Here is a 20838-nt window from a genome sequence, read left to right on the forward strand (position 1 = left end):
AGCTTGAATTTAAAATTGATTACATTGAGATTTTGTGTCACTGGCATACACACAATATCCCATAATGTCAAAGTGAAATTCTGTTTTTATTAATTAATTAAAATTGAAACGCTGAAATGTCTTGAGTCAATAAGTATTCAGCCCCTTTGATTTGGCAAGCCTAAATAAGTTCAGGAGTAAAAATGTGCTTAACAAGTCACATACTACGTTGCATGGACTCACTCTGTGTGCAAAAATTGTGCTTTTTAACATGATTTTTGAATGACTTCCTCATCTCTGTACCCCAAACATACAATTAGCTGTAAGGTCCCTCAGTCGAGCAGAGAATTTCGAACACAGATTCAACCACAAAGACCAGGGAGGTTTACCAAGGCCTCGCAAAGAAGGGCACCTTTTGGTAGATGGGTAAAAATAATGTTCGCTTTTGTTGTCAGAATGTTTAAAGAACATTCAATTTTACAGGTCAGAAAACGTAGGGCTTCGTTCCTCGAACCAATCTGAAACCAAAAAACACATGTTCCCATAACTTCCAAGGAACCAAATGTGCTAGGTCTCTTACTCATTCCCTCACTGATTCACTCATTGATTCTCTCTCTCTCTCTCTCTCTCTCTCTCTCTCTCTCTCTCTCTCTCTCTCTCTCTCTCTCTCTCTCTCTCTCTCTCTCTCTCTCTCTCTCTCTCTCTCTCTCTCTCTCTCTCTCTCTCTCTCTCTCTCTCTCTCTCTCTCACACTCACACTCACACTCACACTCACACACACACACACACACACACACACACAGACACACACTCCCAGGTATTCCTCAGATGTTCACAGCATGTCAGGAGCTGATATAGGTTAGGATTGAACCGGGATGTGGACATGAAGTTGGGGTTAGAATACAATATTGGGTGGGTTATGTACTAAAGGTTGGTGTTAAGGTGTGCTACAGGTCAACTTCAAGGTGCATGTAATGAGGTCCTCCTCTTATAGTTTCCTTTACAAGCCTGAATAAAACTCTGAATGATTGTGTTTTAATAAACAGGGTTTAGTGGAGACTAGCTGGAATAATGTTGATGATAACGGCGATCTTATCTTTACTCCACTCCTGTGAATTCTAACAGGCAAACATTTACAGTGCATTCGGAAAGTATTCAGACCCCTTTACTTTTTCCACATTTTGTTGCATTGCAGCCTTATTCTAAAATGTATTAAATTGTTGTTGTTTTCTCATCAATCTACACACAATACCCCATAATGACAAAGCAAAATCTGGTTTTTATACATTTTTGCAAAAGAATAAAAAATTAAACTGAAATATCACATTTACACAAGTATTCAGATCCTTTACTCAGTACTTTATTGAAACACCTTTGGCAGCAATTACAGCCTCAAGTCTTCTTGGGTACGACGCTACAAGATTGGCACACCTGTATTTGGGGAGTTTCTCCCATTTTTCTCTGCAGATCCTCTCAAGCTCTGTCAGCTTGGATGGGGAGCGTCGCACAGCTATTTTTAGGTCTCTCCAGAGATGTTCGATCGGGTTCAAGTCCGGGCTCTGGCTGGGCCACTCAAGGACATTCAGAGACTTGTCCCGAAGCCACTCCTGCGTTGTCTTGGCTGTGTGCTTAGGGTCGTTGTCCTGTTCGAAGGTGAACCGTCGCCCCAGTCTGAGGACCTGAGCGCTCTGGAGCAGGTTTTCATCAAGGACTTTTCCAATCGACCTCATTCTGTGTGAACCACAGCCACCAGGACAGACATGATCTATCCCTGCAATGCTTCAGACACCTCAGAAACAGGACTTACCCCAGTCATGGACCAGTTTCCGGTCTTTCCAGTTTCATGTAATTGGTCTCAACTTTCCAGTTTGATGCACCTCATTTATCATGGTGTGAGAGCGTTGTTAATGATTGGGGACATGTTCAAACTGTTCAAACGCCTACTGAAGTACATGTGTGTGTATGGCGTGTGTGTGGATACGTGGGTGCATATCTATAGTTATTTACTTCTGTAGAAAAGTGCATGATATCAGACACATTTCTGTGAAATAAATGAGCTTATTCCCTTTTTGGAGGAAAATTGGTTCTTAACTGGAATTCCGGTGTCTCTGAACAGCTGGTATGACCTCATTCACTCCGTCTTTCACTTTAGTCATTCAGAATGAATGTGGAGTTTCTCACAGTGAAAGAGAAAAGGACTTCTTCCTGGAAACTGCTGTCAGTTAGACAGGGATTCAATGTTCTGTTGAACAATGCCAAGGACAGAAATGTACTTTCTTTCCTAATATCAAAAATTGCTCAAAAGGTAATAGCATTTAAAACCAGGAACTGTTCTCAGGGTGCACTTCAATACATACAGTACCTTTGATTCAAATGGATATTGAATTGAATAGTTGATTGAATATTGTAATTTTATTATTTATGAATACTGTACTTTGCCACTAATTCAGTAACATGTCTTTCTCCTGTCTGCAGATCAGATAGGTCTGGAGCGAAGGGACCCTCGCTGGGTGGGAGCCTGGTGGCTAGGCTTCTTGGTGGCAGCCTCCTTCCTCTTCCTCACCTCCCTGCCCTACCTCTTCTTCCCCCGGCAGATGCCCAAAGAGGTGTAGTATGGGATACCAGCTGACAAGTTGTCACAGTCATGATATATATTTATGATTGATTGACTTTACTCCTTTATTAAGCATTAACTAAGAAAATGTAATGAAAGTTGCACAATCTTCTCTTATAGAAAAAATGTGGTTCAGAGAAAGAGTGATGTGGTTTGACCTTGTTGAATAAGGTCCTGGCTGATATCTATCATGATAATGGAATGTTTAAAAAGAGGTTGAGACTTTGGTTCATGTTTCTCTCATCAGTCATCTGGCACAAAGAAGAATCATTGTGCCAGGTCTTGCTCAATAGTGAAGGATATTACATTAACATCCCAAAGCATAGACGTACACACACACACACACACACACACACACACACACACACAGTCTCTTGATCGCTGGCCAAGGCTTTAAAAGCTCTAAAGCTTGGCGTGTAACTTGAGTGCATTTCGCAATCAGAGATCTTGTCGGCAAAACTCTCTCTTTCCCACATCATGTTCACCAGACCTGACAAAGGCTATTAGAGAGTAAATGCAATAATGACAGGATTACATGTTTACTTTGCCATAGTCAAACTCTAATCTGCTGTAATACAGGTAAAGTGCATAATTGCGGTATGGTTCTTTCTCTCCCCTGGTTAGGAAACTGGAGGCGATGCCACAGAGCCCAGAGCCCAGGAAGAAAAGAAACCACTGCCAGACCCCGTCCAGGAACTCACCCTCCCACAGTTCCTCAAAAGTGAGACTCTTTTATAAAACCACATCCGTCTTTTTTCTTTCCATTTCCTTTCACTGTGTCTGTGGGTGACTACAGGGCATTATGGGTGACAGTCACTGATGTAAACATACTGATAGTATATGAAAAGTAGAAGTGGTCACATTGTGGCCTCTCTCTTCCTCTATTGTTGCAACCCCCGTGGTAAATATTGTCTTAAGCAGTGAGGTCATTAGCCAGCAATTTGAGAGGAACTGTGGGAGGGTGAGTTCTTGGACGGGGTCTGGCAGTGGTTTCTTTTCTTCCTCGGCTCTGGGCTCTGTGGCATCGCCTCCAGTTTCCTAACCAGGGGAGAGAAAGAACCATACTGCAATTATGCAATTATCCCCTCCCTCCACCCTCTCCCTCCTCACCCCCCACCCCCTCCCCCCTCTCTCTCCCAGGTTTACCCCGTATCGCCCTGCGGACCCTGCGGAACCCCATCTACCTGTTGGTGGTGCTGGCGCAGGTCCACCTGGCAGCGATGGTAGCCGGCCTCGCCACCTTCATGGCCAAATTCATAGAGCGCCAGTTCACCCAGACCACCTCCTTCTCCAACATGATGATCGGTGAGAGACACCATTCGTTATCTCTGTGGAACAACTTGATTTAGATTAAGGTTAGGATTAGGGTTTGTCTAATAAATACAAAATAGAACCAATGGACCAAATAAATATTCCACTCAATGGAGAGTGATTACTTTAAAATCAAATCTGCAAACCTCAAGTATTTGACATGTGTATTTGACTCAGGTCTGATGGGAATAAGAAATATGGGGAATATCACATCATATACACACTTAATACTAGCTGAGATTAATAATAGAGTATGCTCCAACTCTCCAGGGGTCTATGAATAGGACAGAGAGCATGGAACACTACCACAGATACACTGCTATTGACCAATTGGAGGTAATCATTCCAGAAGACAAAGACTCCATTGTATGTGCAGAGCACAGGCAATCAAACCCCTGCCGCCCACTACTGTTTATAGCAGGGTCAAATCTGGATGGGATTTAATTTCCCTTTACCCCAGTGTTTTAGTTTGTTGTTTGGCAGGGTGCAGAATTTCCAGCGTCAGCACGTGAAGCTGCCAATATCAACATTTTCCATGACTACCAAATAAGGCCAACCATTGTTAGGAGGGGGTTAACAGAGCTAGGCAGAGGGGAAACACTGGTTGCGTTACAGGTTATTTTTCAAAATCAGGCTGCACAAATCTCATGTCTCCGGAACCATGTTATCTTCTGAGATCTTCTATCTTCTGAGATGTGCAGGGCGACTGCAAAAAACACGACCTGGAACGTGTCCACTGCTTTAATCTGAGTGACTGTTATGCCTTAACCTCTGTGTGCCTGTAGGTGGGGTGAGTATCCCTCTAGCGGTGCTGGGCATCGTGCTGGGTGGGGCTCTGATGAGGAGGCTGAGTGTGTCTACCAGAGGCTCCGCCCTCATGTGCACGGCAGCCATCTTGATGTGTATGCTCACCGCTCTGCCTCTCCTCCTCCTCGGCTGCTCCACACAGAGGGTCACTGGCATCTACCCCACCAAGTAGGTTACCATTTTAAAAGGTTACCATCACCTCTCCTAAAAACAGCACTGAAGCTTTAAGTTGCCATTTTGTACTCCACCAGGTACCATTTCTCTTTCTTCTTCCTCTGTTCTCAGACAGAACGGTTCATTGGGGTGTAGCTCTGGGTGCTCCTGTCCGACCGAGACCTTTAACCCAGTGTGTGGCTCAGACGGGGTGGAGTTCATATCACCCTGTCATGCAGGCTGCACGACCAAATTACAGGACAACAACACCATCAAAGTCCTGGTAAACTACTACACCTGCCTATTCATAAATGGGCCGAATCCTAACTTGCCCAGGCCAACCATTTGAGGTTAAAAAGATTGCAGAGAGAAAACTGAAGCACATAACAGAGTGGGTGAAGAAACCCAAGATGATGAATTTCCAGGAAGTAGACATGGCAGACAGACACAGCTCAAAAGGGGCCTCACTTCTGCTTTACTGTCACTCACAGCCAGATGTCTGCTGAATGGAAAACAGGGTTTACAGCCAGACTCAGTATTATTTAGACTGAACACACACACACTCCACCACCATACAAAGCCCGGGAGAAGAATATTCCCTTGGCTTGAAGCCAGAGAGACTGTTTCTTGATAATGCAATTTCATTTTGTGAGATGAGTGATTCTCGTTCACACCTACTATGCCAACAGTTACTGCCAGATGCAATGGTGATTGGCTGGTGGTTAACGTCATGTGACTCTTTCTCTGACAGAACTACACAGACTGTGGCTGCATCAAGTTCAACGGGTCCCATGGTTATGCGTTGCCGGGGACATGCGGTAGCGGCTGTAAACACCTCCTCTTGCCCTTCATGGTTCTCTCTGCCCTCACCTGCTTCATCGCATCCTTCTCACAGACGCCATCATACATGATGATACTGAGGTACAGCACACAAACACACAGACATGCACCCATACACACATGAACACACACACTAATCACCTACCTACCTACAGAGAGTGTGAGAGAGTGAGAGAGTGAGAGAGAGAGAGAGAGAGAGAGAGAGAGAGAGAGAGAGAGAGAGAGAGAGAGAGAGAGAGAGAGAGAGAGAGAGAGAGAGAGAGAGAGAGAGAGAGAGAGAGAGAGAGAGAGAGAGAGAGTCATGTGCAGTCGTCTCCCCACGGTAAAGCCAGAGGTATCTGAGTTCTCTCACGTTCTCGCTTATTAGTTATTGCAGGGACACAGACACAAGTTCCATTGCTGCTACTGTTTCATAACATCATCATCCGTCACGGTGGCTCGGTTGGTTCTAACACATTCCTCCTTCGTTTCAGCATGTTTGAGCCTACCCAAACCAGATACACATCAGCACTGTGTGTGTCTGTTGGTTGGTCTATGATCAGCATGACTGGGCCTGTGGGGATGATAGCAAACATAACAAGGGAATAAAGAACTGAGCTTTCCTCTTCCTCACTGAGTAACACTTAGACAGTCCGCTAAACATTACCTATAGATGTTTAACTCTTCACACACTGTCACTTTCATTTATCAGACAGCAACTGCACATGTAACAACAAATATTTCAAGATAAAGTGGATGGGGGTAGTTTTTGCATATTGATATTTGAGCAATGCAAAGTGTATGTGTGTGTGTGTGTGTGTGTGTGTGTGTGTGTATGATGTGTGTATAATACGTCTGGCATAGTTTACTGCATCCATTCAGCTGTTCTGTTTCACTCTGACCTAAACGCAGACTCCATCTTGCTGGTCAGTAACTTCTTCACGCCAGAACTGGCTCTGTTACTGTGACTGATGTTGACCCCTCTCCCATCCTCTCCCATCTTCTCCCTCTTCATCCCCTTTACCCACTCTTTCACTTCTTCCTTCTCTCACTCTCGCTCTCTCCCTCTTTCTCCCCTGCAGGACAGTGAGACCAGAGGATAAGTCTTTTGCTGTGGGAGTTCAGTACATGCTCTTCAGAGTGCTGGGTGAGTTATATCAACATTCCACAGACAGCCACACTCTCACATATTTGGCCGGGATTCCAAGAAATGTAGATAAACGACATATACACAGTGATTCACTGTTACAGTGATGGACCTTTCTGCTCGACATCCACGGTTTGAACAGCAAACGTCTTGGAAAAAATGCCTTTTTAAAAATCCATCCCCAAAATTCCTCTCTGGCTGTCCTGTTAGGTGACATGAAGCAGGACCATGTAAACTCTGAAAACACATCTCTACAGGGATAATAACACATATCAACACTGCCACTCAAGAATAATAATCTCACAGCCTCTCAGCCAATTGTGTATGTGTGTGTGTGCACATGCATGTCTGTGTGTGCGTGTGTTCACATGGATGTGTGTTTATAATTGGTGTATGTGTGTGTCTACAGCATTCCTGCCAGCCCCAGTCCTGTACGGCGTTGCCATAGACACCACCTGTATCCTCTGGGGGAAGAAGTGTGGGAGAAACACATCGTGTCACTACTACAACATGGACCTCTTCAGACAGAGGCAAGCACCAGCAGATATACCCTCCACCCGCACAATGACTCACACCTCCATGTCAGCCATATCAGCCATACTTAGAGTTTGCACTTTTGGGACCATTCCATTGCACTTTAGGGACCATTTTACCAGGCAAACTAAATCAAGCGCAGCTCAAGTATTTGAAAGTATTTACCATACAGTATGTATTAGACCCAGGTCTGTTATAGAATATACAGAATATCTTGGATATATTATATTTATAGTTTCCTTTTATGTCCAGGTTCCTGGGACTGCAGGTGTTGTTTGTCTGCGGAGCGTTTGTCTGCTTCCTGCTCTCTCTCCTCGTCCTGAGACATAGGGCAGGACAACAAGGCCAGCAGGCGGGACAGAGATACACTGTGGTGAACGGAGTAAAGAGTCCAGACAACAACACCGCCTCCAAAGAACTGCAGAGCATGGCAGCATGAGAGAGGCCTGAGAGAGAAAGATAATTGAACTGAATTGCGAGCCGGTAGCCAGAGAAGAAGAATGTATCGATCTAATTCTCTAAAGAGTCATGATGAAGACTACAGAGATGAGAAGCGCTCCGTGGGCATCTTTCTCAGGGAGAGTCCATCTCTTACTTTGTGTCCTCCATTTTGTCCATGGGAGGAACTGTTTCTCTCTCTCTCCTCTCCTGTTGGCCAATGAGGAGTGTTTAAATATCTCTACACTATTACTGCTCCCAAACTGCCAGTGCTGTATCTGAGCCATGGTAACATAGCGTGTCATTTTCTGAGACCAGTCTGAGTGGTCCCCTTTCCACTGATACAGGGACAGATCTTTTTCCATCTCTCTTATGGTTAAGGTTAGGACATGGCGCAGGGTAAGATGCTATAAGCTGATCCTAGATCTCAATATGTTTTTTTTAGTATCATTTTATTGTCACATACACCGAATAGGTGCAGTGAAATGTTTTGTTTTACAGGGTCAGCCATAGTAGTATGGCGTCCCTGGAGCAAATTAGGCTGCCTTGCTCAAGGGCACATTGACAGAATTTTCACCTTGTCGGCTCGGGTATTCGAGCCACCAGATCTAAATTACTGTAGACCAAAGCTATCAGACCAAAGACAGCATTAGAAAACCAAACTCCCACTAAGCCAATACTCTTCAGGTGTTGGTTGTTTTTAGAAAAAATGTATATACCATATATTTTTCTTTGTTTTTGTAATGCTTTTTTGTCCTTTGTAAACAATATAAAATGGTGAATTTATACTTTTAAAGAAAAGGATCATTATAGATTGAGTAAGCAAGCACCTTACATTTATACAACTCCAATAAGATATAATGCTTCTAATCTTATCATGTGAAATATAATGTAACTATTACAATTCTTGTAAGTGGGATTTTTATTTGATGGACATTTTTGCACAAGGCATCTGTTTCTCCATTGCTCTCGTCATGTAATGAGTTATGGTAGGCAAGCATAGATGCGGTAAAGGAGTCAACGTAACGCAGATGTTTCATCGACCAGATCTGATCTAACAAAGTGGATATTTGTCAAATCTGTCATGATTTATGTATTGTAACAGACCCAATGTGGGTACTTACAGTGCCTTGCGAAAGTATTCACCCCCCTTGGCATTTGTCCTATTTTTTGCCTTACAACCTGGAATTAAAATGAATTTTTGGGGGGTTTGTATCATTTGATTTACACAACATGCCTACCACTTTGAAGATGCAAATTTTTCTTTCTTGTGAAACAAACAAGAAATAAGACAAAAAAACAGAACCCCCCTTCCAAGGCAATACTTTGTAGAGCCACCTTTTGCAGCAATTACAGCTGCAAGTCTCTTGGGGTATGTCTCTATAAGCTTCGCACATCTAGCCACTGGGATTTTTGCCCATTCTTCAAGGCAAAACTGCTCCAGCTCCTTCAAGTTGGATGTGTTCCGCTGGTGTACAGAAATCTTTAAGTCATACCACAGATTCTCAATTGGATTGAGGTCTGGGCTTTGACTAGGCCATTCCAAGACATTTACTGTAAATGTTTCCGCTTAAACCACTCGAGCGTTGCTTTAGCAGTATGCTTAGGGTCATTGTCCTGCTGGAAGGTGAATCTCCGTCCCAGTCTCAAATCTCTGGAAGACTGAAACAGGTTTCCCTCAAGAATTTCCCTGTATTTAGCGCCATCCATCATTCCTTCAATTCTGACCAGTTTCCCAGTCCCTGCCGATGAAAAACATCCCCACATTATGATGCTGCCACCACCATGCTTCACTGTGGGGATGGTGTTCTCGGGGTGAAGAGAGGTGTTGGGTTTGCGCCAGACATAGCGTTTTCCTTGATGGCCAAAAAGCTCAATTTTAGTCTCATCTGACCAGAGTACTTTCTTCCATATGTTTGGGGAGTCTCCCACATGGCTTTTGGCGAACACCAAATGTGTTTGCTTATTTTTTTCTTGAAGCAATGGCTTTTTCTGGCCACTCTTCCGCAAAGCCCAGCTCTGTGGAGTGTACAGCTTAAAGTGGTCCTATGGACAGATACTCCAATCTCCACTGTGGAGCTTTGCAGCTCCTTCAGGGTTATCTTTGGTCTCTTTGTTGCCTCTCTGATTAATGCCCTCCTTGCCTGGTCCGTGAGTTTTGGTGGACGGCCCACTCTTGGCAGGTTTGTTGTGGTGCCATATTCTTTCCATTTTTTAAGAATGTTGCTCCGTGGGATGTTAAAAGTTTCTGATATTTTTTTATAACCCAACCCTGATCTGTACTTCTCCACAACTTTGTCCCTGACCTGTTTGGAGAGCTCCTTGGTCTTCATGGTGCCGCTTGTGTCACGATCATTGAGAGACGTGTCAGACCAAGGTGCAGCGTGGTATGCAAACATGTTTATTTAACTCAATAAACATAGACAAAACAAGAAACAACGTAACGTGAAGTCCTCAGGCTAAACACATACAAGCCTAACACGGAACAAGATCCCACAACTAAGGTAGGCAACCAGGCTACTCAAGTATGATCCCCAATCAGAGACAACGAGCGACAGCTGTCTCTGATTGGGAATCACACCCGGCCAAACATAGAAACACCACATCTAGATCCTAAACATAGAAATACTCACATAGATCCTCACACCCTGACCAAACCAACTAAAGACAACAGGCTTCTCAAGGCCAGGGCGTGACAGCTTGCTTGGTGGTGCCCCTTGCTTAGTGGTGTTGCAGACTCTGGGGCCTTTCCGAACAGGTGTACATATACTGAGATCATGTGACACTTAGATTGCACACAGGTGGACTTTATTTATTTAACTAATTATGTGACTCCTGAAGGTAATTGTTTGCACCAGATCTTATTTAGGGGCTTCATAGCAAAGGGGGTGAATGCATATGCATGTACCACTTTTCTGTTATTTATTTTGTATATTTTTGAATTTTTTTCACTTCACCAATTTGGACAATTTTGTGTATGTCCATTACATGAAATCCAAATAAAATCAATTTAAATTACAGGTTGTAATGCAACAAAATAGGAAAAACGGCAAGGGGGATGAATACTTTTGCAAGGCACTGTAAGTGCAATTTGGATATATTTGGCTGTTTTCATTGCAAACCTTTTCAGGTTTAGAAGAAGTGACTGCTAAATGCTAACTCCTATTCGTATAAGCTGGTTAGCATACAGAAATTGTTGATGGTAGCCTAAGTCATTTTTAACTGTAATGCATTTGATTGGTAACGATGAAGATATGAACATGTATTGGGGGTTGACATCCATACAAGCATTATACTCCGATTCTTACCTCAACATAATGTGAAATACACATATAAACAATAGCCTAAATGTAGGATAACTTTAGGGGGCAATGAGGAGACAGGATCTTTCCCCCACGCGTTCCCATGGCAATTCCATTGTTTTGGTCGAGGTCGATTGACCTCTTTATCCCGCCTATTGTGAGTTTAAAGGTCCTTTCCAAACAGGGAAGAAATCATGCATGTAATAAACTAATGTGAACCCGTGTGACATGGAAGCAAGCATTGTTCTCTCAGAGAGGAGGGAGTTAAAGGTGGAGGGAGGATATTGTGATAACTGAGCCAAGAATTTCTAACTGCTATCCTGAGTGATGACACACCAGGTTAATAAACTCTATCAACATACAGACATGTTCAGGCCTCATACTTTGTGTAAAGGAGTCATGCAACCGTCTCTTGCTGATGTACTGTGTGGAGTTGCTCAACTGGGACCTGCCCAGACCTACCTAACAGAAGATTTTGTAATATGCAACTTAATCTCACAATATCTGACTTAACATCGGAGAATTCTGCCATGTCCTGCAGAGGCAAGGAACAATGAGGCCCAATTCATGTCATACCAGAGACAGACATCCTGCTTGAATTATCTGTGTGTGTTTTTGTGTGTGTGCTTGTGTATGCTGGCTGACCCCAACAACACTGCTGCTGAGATCTTCCAGAACTAGGGTTTCAACATTCCAGGAACTTTTAATAAAATCCCTGGTTTTCCAGAAATCCTGGTTGGAAGATTCTGAATTTCCTGCTTATTCCCTCCTGATTCTGGGAATCCTCCAACCGGCATTTCTGGAAAACCAGGGAATTTATTGAAAGTTCCCCGGAATTTTGCAACTCTATCCAGAACACACTGCTGGGGTTTAGGGGAGTGCGTGAGGGGGGAATTAGTAACACAAACACACACAGACTCAGTGAAGCCATCAGTAACTCAGGGACCTTTCCCCCAGTTTCAGACCCAGAGAGGGAGAACAGATATCAGCTTACACAGCAGGAGTCAGGATGGACTCACACTGGTGTCTACTCACACTGTAAAGTGGTTGCCGTGAATTTGACAGTAACTTACAGGCAGCTCAGTGGCAAGTAAAATTCTGTATGTCATATTGCAGTACACCTACTGTTATATAAATACAGTATCAAAGCAAGTACTGTTTAATGACAAACAGTACAATACCATAAAATCGACTGTATTATACTATAAAAAAGTCAATGGTACCATAACTGAAATGAATGGATGAATTAATTAAATTCCTTGAGGGGATGGGTTTGTAATTACAAGGCATTGGTGCAAGCAGGTTGGCTGCTAGGTATAGTGTTTACACATTACAGCATATTAATGAATATTTGGTGTTTTATATTACTTGCATTTCTAGAGGCCTTAACAAAGCCTTCCAAACTGGCAGTGCAAAACAGACCAAAAGGACATGTCAAAATGCTCAAACATTTAAGGTTTAAAACTTGCTGCCACTCCAATCTGTCCCCTATACATTTTAAATTGTTAGGTTCTAAATAAACAGAGTAAAACTCATGGCCGAGTTTATTCACCCACTGGGTCAAACAGCTGCATAAGACAAAGACGTTTCACAAGTACATATATTTATACCCTCCACTGGGCGGAGTCAACTCCTTGAACATCTAGACAGCCAATACATCTCTGTTGCTAGACAGGAACTTAAGTGGTGCCTGTTCTTTCTCACTTCATCTGACCTGACCTCAGCCCACATTCCTCACTCTGTCCTACCTTATCTGTTGACTGGAACCGGACTGTGGCCCTTCTCCTCTCCATAGGATACCTGAGATTTAACAATAACAGGTTCTTCCTGCACTCCCCTTTATCACTCAGTAGATTTCCATACCCTCAGTTTTAATACGGTAACATGAATAAGGATATTTCATATTTCAAGTTTAGAAGTTAGTCCCCAACAAAATTGATGGGGCAATATTACCACATAGGAGTTAAATTGGTACAGCATTCTCACTGAAACAAATATAGCCTCTTACAAGGCATGCGTCAAAACATGTTAACGATCCAGAAACAACAATACCATGCAACCACTAGTGGTCAAAAGGTTTTTGGCATTCCAAAGACACGGTACGGTACTGAATTCTGTGGGGTGAAATTACAGTACATTCGAAATACAGCAAATCTTTCCCCGCCCACAACATTTTCCTACAATGCACCATCATTTAAAGTATGCTGCAGTAAAACATTTCAGAGTATTTTACTGTTGATAATACTGAAAATTACTGTATAAATTACAGTTTTCCATTACAGTGCACAGACAGGGCTTATTATTTGACATCATGCCTATTTATGAGTGCCTTTTAATCATGTGTGCTGTGTGTTGTTTACAACGATTGCCTTTCACTTAATTCCTTACATTCTCAAGTGTGAAATCGAATTGAATCGCATGGACTATTTTGCTTGCTTGTACTGCTATGATTCCAAAGATTGGCATGGACTAAAGTGACATTGAGACAGCTGTTGCCAATTCCCTATCACCTCCTCCCTCCCCAAACTAATTGCTAAACACATCCCAGAACTAGAGTCAAAAGGAACTGGAACTTTCCTTCAGTGCACCATTTGGACAGGGAGTGAGTCAATCAACTGCTGTGTTAGTTTTCCCCGGTGCTCATAGTTAACCTATAGACCTAAATCCTAGCCCTTTTATACGTTTCTAATTGGGCCGCAGTGATACTGTGTGTTGTCATTGTTGTAAAAGCTGAATTTATAATAAAGAACCTTTGATTGTACTTTGGCCTGCCTCTGTGGTTGTTTGCAGTGGGATCTTAGAACTCTGCTTTTGACACTTACACACCCAGACCTCTGAAACCCTTCCAATCCTCCCTTCCAGTTTATCTCTCTATACTTCTTTCCTCTGTGACTAGCTGACTGGTCATTAAGGGGTCAGAGCTAAATGTATTTAATTTGTGTATGTTCAGTGACTTATGCATGTGTGCGCGCTGGTGAGTGCGTGTCAGTCTTTGAAAAGTTGGACAGAAGTTTTCTAAATGTAAACACACTAACCCTTGCCTCAGCCCCATCTCCCCTTTTATCCCATTGTGTAACTGCATCCTACAAGTCTGCACTCTGCTTTCCTGTGTATGTCTTTGAGGTGACAAATGCCTTCCTCTTACAGCAAATGTGGCCCATAGTGCCATGAAAACATGAAGTTGTGTTTGAACATCTTGGACAAACGATCTAGCCTTAATGGCCATGTACTCTTACAGTGGGGAAAAAAAGTATTTAGTCAGCCACCAATTGTGCAAGTTCACCCACTTAAAAAGATGAGAGAGGCCTGTAATTTTCATCATAGGTACACGTCAACTATGACAGACAAAATGAGAAAAAAAATCCAGAAAATGACATTGTAGGATTTTTTATGAATTTATTTGCAAATTATGGTGGAAAAAAAGTATTTGGTCAATAACCAAAGTTTCTCAATACTTTGTTATATACCCTTTGTTGGCAATGACACAGGTCAAACGTTTTCTGTAAGTCTTCACAAGGTTTTCACACACTGTTGCTGGTATTTTGGCCCATTCCTCCATGCAGATCTCCTCTAGAGCAGTGATGTTTTGGGGCTGTCGCTGGGCAACACGGACTTTCAACTCCCTCCAAAGATTTTCTATGGGGTTGAGATCTGGAGACTGGCTAGGCCACTCCAGGCCCTTGAAATGCTTCTTACGAAGCCACTCCTTCGTTACCCGGGCGGTGTGTTTGGGATCATTGTCATGCTGAAAGACCCAGCCACGTTTCATCTTCAATGCCCTTGCTGATGGAAGGAGGTTTTCACTCAAAATCTCATGATACATGGCCCCATTCATTCTTTCCTTTACACGGATCAGTCGTCCTGGTCCCTTTGCAGAAAAACAGCACCAAAGCATGATGTTTCCACCCCCATGCTTCACAGTAGGTATGGTGTTCTTTGGATGCAACTCAGCATTCTTTGTCCTCCAAACACGACAAGTTGAGTTTTTACCAAAAAGTTCAATTTTGGTTTCATCTGACCATATGACATTCTCCCAATCCTCTTCTGGATCATCCAAATGCACTCTAGCAAACTTCAGACGGGCCTGGACATGTACTGGCTTAAGCAGGGGGACACGTCTGGCACTGCAGGATTTGAGTCCCTGGCGGCGTAGTGTGTTACTGATGGTAGGCTTTGTTACTTTGGTCCCAGCTCTCTGCAGGTCATTCACTAGGTCCCCCAGTGTGGTTCTGGGATTTTTGCTCACCGTTCTTGTGATCATTTTGACCCGGGGTGAGATCTTGCGCGGAGCCCCAGATCGAGGGAGATTATCAGTGGTCTTGTATGTCTTCCATTTCCTAATAATTGCTCCCACAGTTGATTTCTTCAAACCAAGCTGCTTACCTATTGCAGATTCAGTCTTCCCAGCCTGGTGCAGGTCTACAATTTTGTTTCTGGTGTCCTTTGACAGCTCTTTGGTCTTGGCCATAGTGAAGTTTGGAGTGTGACTGTTTGAGGTTGTGGACAGGTGTCTTTTATACTGATAACAAGTTCAAACAGGTGCCATTAATACAGGTAACGAGTGGAGGACAGAGGAGCCTCTTAAAGAAGAAGTTACAGGTCTGTGAGAGCCAGAAATCCTGCTTGTTTGTAGGTGACCAAATACTTATTTTCCACCATAATTTGCTAATAAATTCATAAAAAATCCTACAATGTGATTTTCTGGAGAAAAAAAATCTCAATTTGTCTGTCATAGTTGACGTGTACCTATGATGAACATTACAGGCCTCTCTCATCTTTTTAAGTGGGAGAACTTGCACAATTGGTGGCTGACTAAATACTTTTTTTCCCCACTGTATCTCCACCCGGCACAGCTAGAAGAGGACTGGGCACCCCTCAGAGCCTGGTTCCTCTCTAGGTTTCTTCCTAGGTTCCTGCCTTTCTAGGGAGTTTTTTCCTAGCCACTGTGCTTCCACATCTGCATTGCTTGCTCTTTGTGGTTTTAGGCTGGGTACCTGTATTGCACTTTGTGGCAACTGCTGATGTAAAAAGGGCTTTATAAAATAAACAGAATCGGTTTCCCCAAGACCAAGGTAAAGAACATGACAAAGACAGCGGAAAGGGGGACCATATGTTGGATCAGGACTAACAAGCTGCTTTTTGTGAAATGGAAGGACACTAGGGAAGTAACCATGCTCACCACACAGCATAAGGCATTAAATTACGACAATGTCTCAAGGAGGGTGAAAAATGGCAATGGGGCATGGGTGAGGAAGAATGTCCCCATTCCTGTTTCTGTGAAGGACTACAATGCCAGCATGGGGGATGTTGACCTATCTGATGCTCTGATAGGCTACTACCAGGTCCAACACACGACCAGGAAGTGGTATAAGACTTTTTTTTACCACTTTGTGGACATTGCTACAGTAAATGCTTTCATTCTCCACAAGCAAAAGGTCAAACCCCTCTCTCCCAGTTGGCCTTCCGATAGCAGCTGGTGTTGGAAATGGCTGAATTGGGGGCCCAAAGCAACCTCACAACCATCACAAGACCCCCCACTCAAGGTGAGCGCAACTATCCAACACACTTGCCAAAAGACAAAAGGAAGAACTGCAATCATTGCACAAAACACAGTGGGGAAAAAAGGGTGAAATGCCAGATCTTCAGTCCGAAATACCAGTTTGCTTTTTGTTTCCTGGCAGAGAGGGACCGCTTCAAAGACTATCACGACATGCACACGCTATAGTGAAAGTGAAATCTAATCATCTACAACTGGGATGTAAAATGAACACAAATGCCATTTGTAAATAGTTCAGCTTATTTCTACTTTTGCACCTTTTTTAGTGAAGATAATACTTTTTTTTTTTTTTTCATGTATATCTGTTGCTTTTATATTGTTTTTGTAAACAGTTCATTTGTATGTGGGACCAATACACTGGATATGCCTAGGCTAAACATTCAGGCACTTTGGAGAGGTTGAAAAAACACTTGGATATCCCCTCTATGTCCCCCGACACCACCACAATGTTTGAGTGAGGTTGGTGTTGTAGACATTTAGTTTTTATAGTGAACAATAACTTTTAGGCACATCCAGTGTGCAAAAACAGTGTGATTACCACAATCGGACACTTTGGAGAGGTTGAAAGGACACTTGAATGTACCCTGGATACCCTATATGTCACGGAGACCGCCGAGGCTGCTCCTCCTCCTTGCTCGGGCAGGCTTCGGCGTTCGTCGTCCCCGGAGTACTAGCTACTACCGCTTGATGTTTTCGATGTTTGTTTGGTTATGTCTAGTTGGTGCACCTGTCTCGTATTCTGTCTTGATTATGTCTCCTATAAGTTCCCCTGTATTAGGTTTGCATTTTGTGTGTTATTGTCCGCCTGTCTTGTATGTTTAGGTTCTGTGTCTTTGGCTTTTGTGGGATTTACGCACTCGCGTATTTGTTACACCTCTTGTGTTTTGGAGGCTGTTATTTTGTGTGTACCTTAAGAGGTATTGAGTAAAGTCGTCTTGACTATTCCTCTGTGTCCTGCGCTTGACTCCACCACCGCATCCACATCAGAACCTTGACAGAATAACACACCACCTATGGAGTCAGCAGGAGCAGCAGCGGCGGTGATCGAGTCACTGAAGGAGCGGGTCAGCAGCCAGGACGCCACGATCCAGCAACTCGGCGCTGCCATGCAAGAAGTCATGAACACCCTGCGCCGATTGGAGAGAGGAGGCTTGCCCACACCACCATCGGCCAGCCCCATCATACCAGCTCCGGAATCCAGTGGGATTCGGCTCTCGCTCCCGAGGGCATATGATGGCACCGCAGCCGGGTGTCAGGGGTTCCTCCTTCAGGTGGAGCTCTACCTGGCAACCATACACCCGGCGCCCTCGGGATACGAGAGCGTTTCCGCCCTCATCTCCTGTCTCTCCGGCAAGGCTTTGGAGTGGGCCAATGCCGAATGGAGGGGAATAGACGCCGCCACCATCAGCTACGCGGAGTTCTCCCGCCGCTTCAGGGCTGTTTTCGATCATCCCCCAGAGGGTAAAGCGGCGGGGGAGCGTCTGTTCCACCTCCGACAGGGGAAGAGGAGCGCACAAGAGTTCGCCCTGGACTTCCGGACTCTAGCGGCGGATGCGGGGTGGAATGAGAGGGCCCTCATCGACTACTATCGGTGCAGCCTGCGAGAGGACGTTCGACGAGAGTTGGCCTGCAGGGACACCAATTTAACCTTCGACCAGTTGGTGGACATGTCAATCCGTCTGGATACCCTGCTGGCCACCCGCGGACGTCCGGAGTTGGGGCCGTCCATTCCATCCCCCAGCACCTCTGAGCCGAGGCCTATGGAGCTCGGGGGTGCTGGCGCTAGAGAGAGGAGGAGAGAGATCTGGAGGGAGGCCGTCCCCTGCACCAACTGTGGCCGTAGAGGACACACTGCGGTTCGGTGCTGGGGAGGGTCTCCAGGGGATCGAGGCAACAGGTCACGCACTGGGGAGTCATTTCAGGTGAGTAGGCGCCCAACTCACCCAGAGCTCTCTGTTGGTCACATGTGTATACCTGTAGTATTCCCCCAGGTTGCATCTCATTCCCAGCATAAGGCGCTAGTCGATTCAGGCGCAGCTGGGAATTTTATTGATCGTAATTTTTGTGTTAAGTTAGGGATTCCCCTCCGACCAGTAGATGTGCCTTTCCAGATTCATGCCTTAGATAGCCATCCGTTGGGATCTGGGTTGATTAGGGCGGTCACAGCGCCACTAAAGATGAAGGCGCAGGGGGGTCATGAGGAGTTCATTCAGTTATATCTGATCGACTCTCCTGCGTATCCCGTGGTGCTGGGGCTTCCTTGGTTAATCGCCCATGACCCCACCATTTCGTGGCAACAGAGGGCTCTCAAGGAGTGGTCTGCCCAGTGTGTTGGGCAATGTCTAGGTGTTTCCGTAGGGGCGACCACGGTGGAGAGTCCGAACCAATTACCCGCACTGCACATTCCTCCTGAGTATGATGATTTGGCACTAGTGTTCAGCAAGACTAGGGCGACGCGATTGCCACCTCATAGACAGGGGGATTGTGCGATAGACCTCCAGGCAGGTGCTGCACTTCCACATAGTCATGTGTATCCTCTGTCTCAAGAGGAGAAGGTGGCTATGGAGACATACATAGCCGAGTCTCTGAGACAGGGATACATACGGCCCTCCACTTCCCCTGCGTCCTTGAGTTTCTTTTTTGTGAAGAAGAAGGATGGAGGGTTGCGCCCGTGTATTGATTACCGTAGTCTCAATCAGAACACTGTGAAATACAGTTATCCACTCCCTCTGATTGCGAGTATGACGGAATCATTACACGGAGCGCGTTTCTTCACAAAACTGGATCTCAGGAGCGCATACAACTTGGTGCGTATTAGGGAGGGAGATGAATGGAAGACAGCATTTAGTACCACCTCGGGTCACTACGAGTATCTCGTCATGCCATACGGGTTAATGAATGCTCCTTCAGTCTTCCAATCCTTTGTGGACGAGATCTTCCGGGATTTGCATGGGCAGGGTGTAGTAGTGTATATTGACGACATACTAGTTTACTCTTCTACACGAGCCGAGCATGTAGCCCTGGTGCGTCGAGTGTTGGGTAGGCTGTTGGAGCATGACTTGTATGTCAAGGCAGAGAAATGTCTGTTTTTCCAGGAGTCCATCTCCTTCCTGGGCCATCAATTGTCCGCGTCAGGGGTGGAGATGGAGATTGACCGCGTTTCAGCCGTGCGTAATTGGCAGACTCCAACCACGGTTAAGGAAGTGCAGCGGTTTTTTTGTTTTGCCAATTACTACCGGAGGTTTATCCGGGGTTTTGGACAGGTGGCAGCTCCCATCACCTCCCTGCTGAAGGGGGGCCCGGTGCGTTTGCAGTGGTCAGCTGAGGCGGACAGGGCGTTTAGTAAACTGAAGGACCTGTTCACCTCGGTTCCGGTGCTGGCGCATCCGGATCCCGCTTTAGCGTTCCAGGTGGAGGTGGACGCGTCAGAGGCCGGTATTGGGGCTGTACTGTCTCAACGCTCAGGCACCCCCCCTAAACTCCGGCCCTGCGCTTTTTACTCTAAGAAGCTCAGCCCGGCGGAACGTAATTATGACGTGGGGGACAGGGAGCTGCTCGCCGTGGTTCAAGCCCTAAAGGTGTGGAGGCATTGGCTTGAGGGGGCTCAACACCCTTTTCTCATTCTGACTGACCATCGTAACCTGGAGTACATCCGGGCAGCTAGGAGACTGAACCCTCGTCAGGCTAGGTGGACCATGTTTCTGGCCCGGTTTGTGTTTAAGCTCACGTACATCCCAGGGTCCCAGAACGGTAAGGCAGACGCCCTGTCCCGGCGATATGATGCAGAGGAGAGGTCCATTGAGCCCACGCCCATACTGCCGGAGTCTTGTCTGGTGGCACCGGTGGTGTGGGAGGTCGATGCGGAGATCGAGCGGGCGTTTCGCACCGACCCTACTCCTCCAGAGTGTCCGGTGGGGCGGACGTACGTTCCGCTCGAGATTCGTGATCGCCTCATATATTGGGCTCATACGTCACCCTCCTCTGGACATCCTGGTATCGGCCGGACAGTGCACTGCCTTAGTGACAAGTACTGGTGGCCAGGGACGTGAGGGTTTATGTCTCCTCCTGCTCGGTGTGCGCTCAGTGTAAGGCGCCTAGACACCTGCCCAGGGGGAAGTTACACCCCTACCCGTTCCACAACGGCCGTGGTCTCACCTCTCGGTAGACTTTGTCACGGA

The 20838-nt window shown here is 45.3% G+C and overlaps 1 protein-coding gene across 1 annotated transcript in view; it reads left to right on the forward strand.

Moving 5' to 3' along the window:
* Positions 1-11466, forward strand: part of LOC311142510 (solute carrier organic anion transporter family member 2B1-like) — a 28907-nt gene extending 17441 nt beyond the window's left edge. Inside the window, exons 7-15 of the mRNA XM_084178170.1 lie at positions 2454-2584; positions 3217-3313; positions 3733-3897; positions 4689-4878; positions 4996-5146; positions 5615-5784; positions 6765-6829; positions 7239-7359; positions 7616-11466. Coding sequence (XP_084034296.1) covers positions 2454-2584; positions 3217-3313; positions 3733-3897; positions 4689-4878; positions 4996-5146; positions 5615-5784; positions 6765-6829; positions 7239-7359; positions 7616-7802 — 1277 coding nt within the window. The 3' untranslated portion in view covers positions 7803-11466. The remainder of the gene's footprint in view (positions 1-2453; positions 2585-3216; positions 3314-3732; positions 3898-4688; positions 4879-4995; positions 5147-5614; positions 5785-6764; positions 6830-7238; positions 7360-7615) is intronic.
* The last annotated feature ends 9372 nt before the right edge of the window (positions 11467-20838 follow it).

This window comes from Coregonus lavaretus (genome assembly GCF_964263955.1).
Source record: "Coregonus lavaretus genome assembly, chromosome: 15".
Taxonomy (NCBI): Eukaryota; Metazoa; Chordata; class Actinopteri; order Salmoniformes; family Salmonidae; genus Coregonus; species Coregonus lavaretus.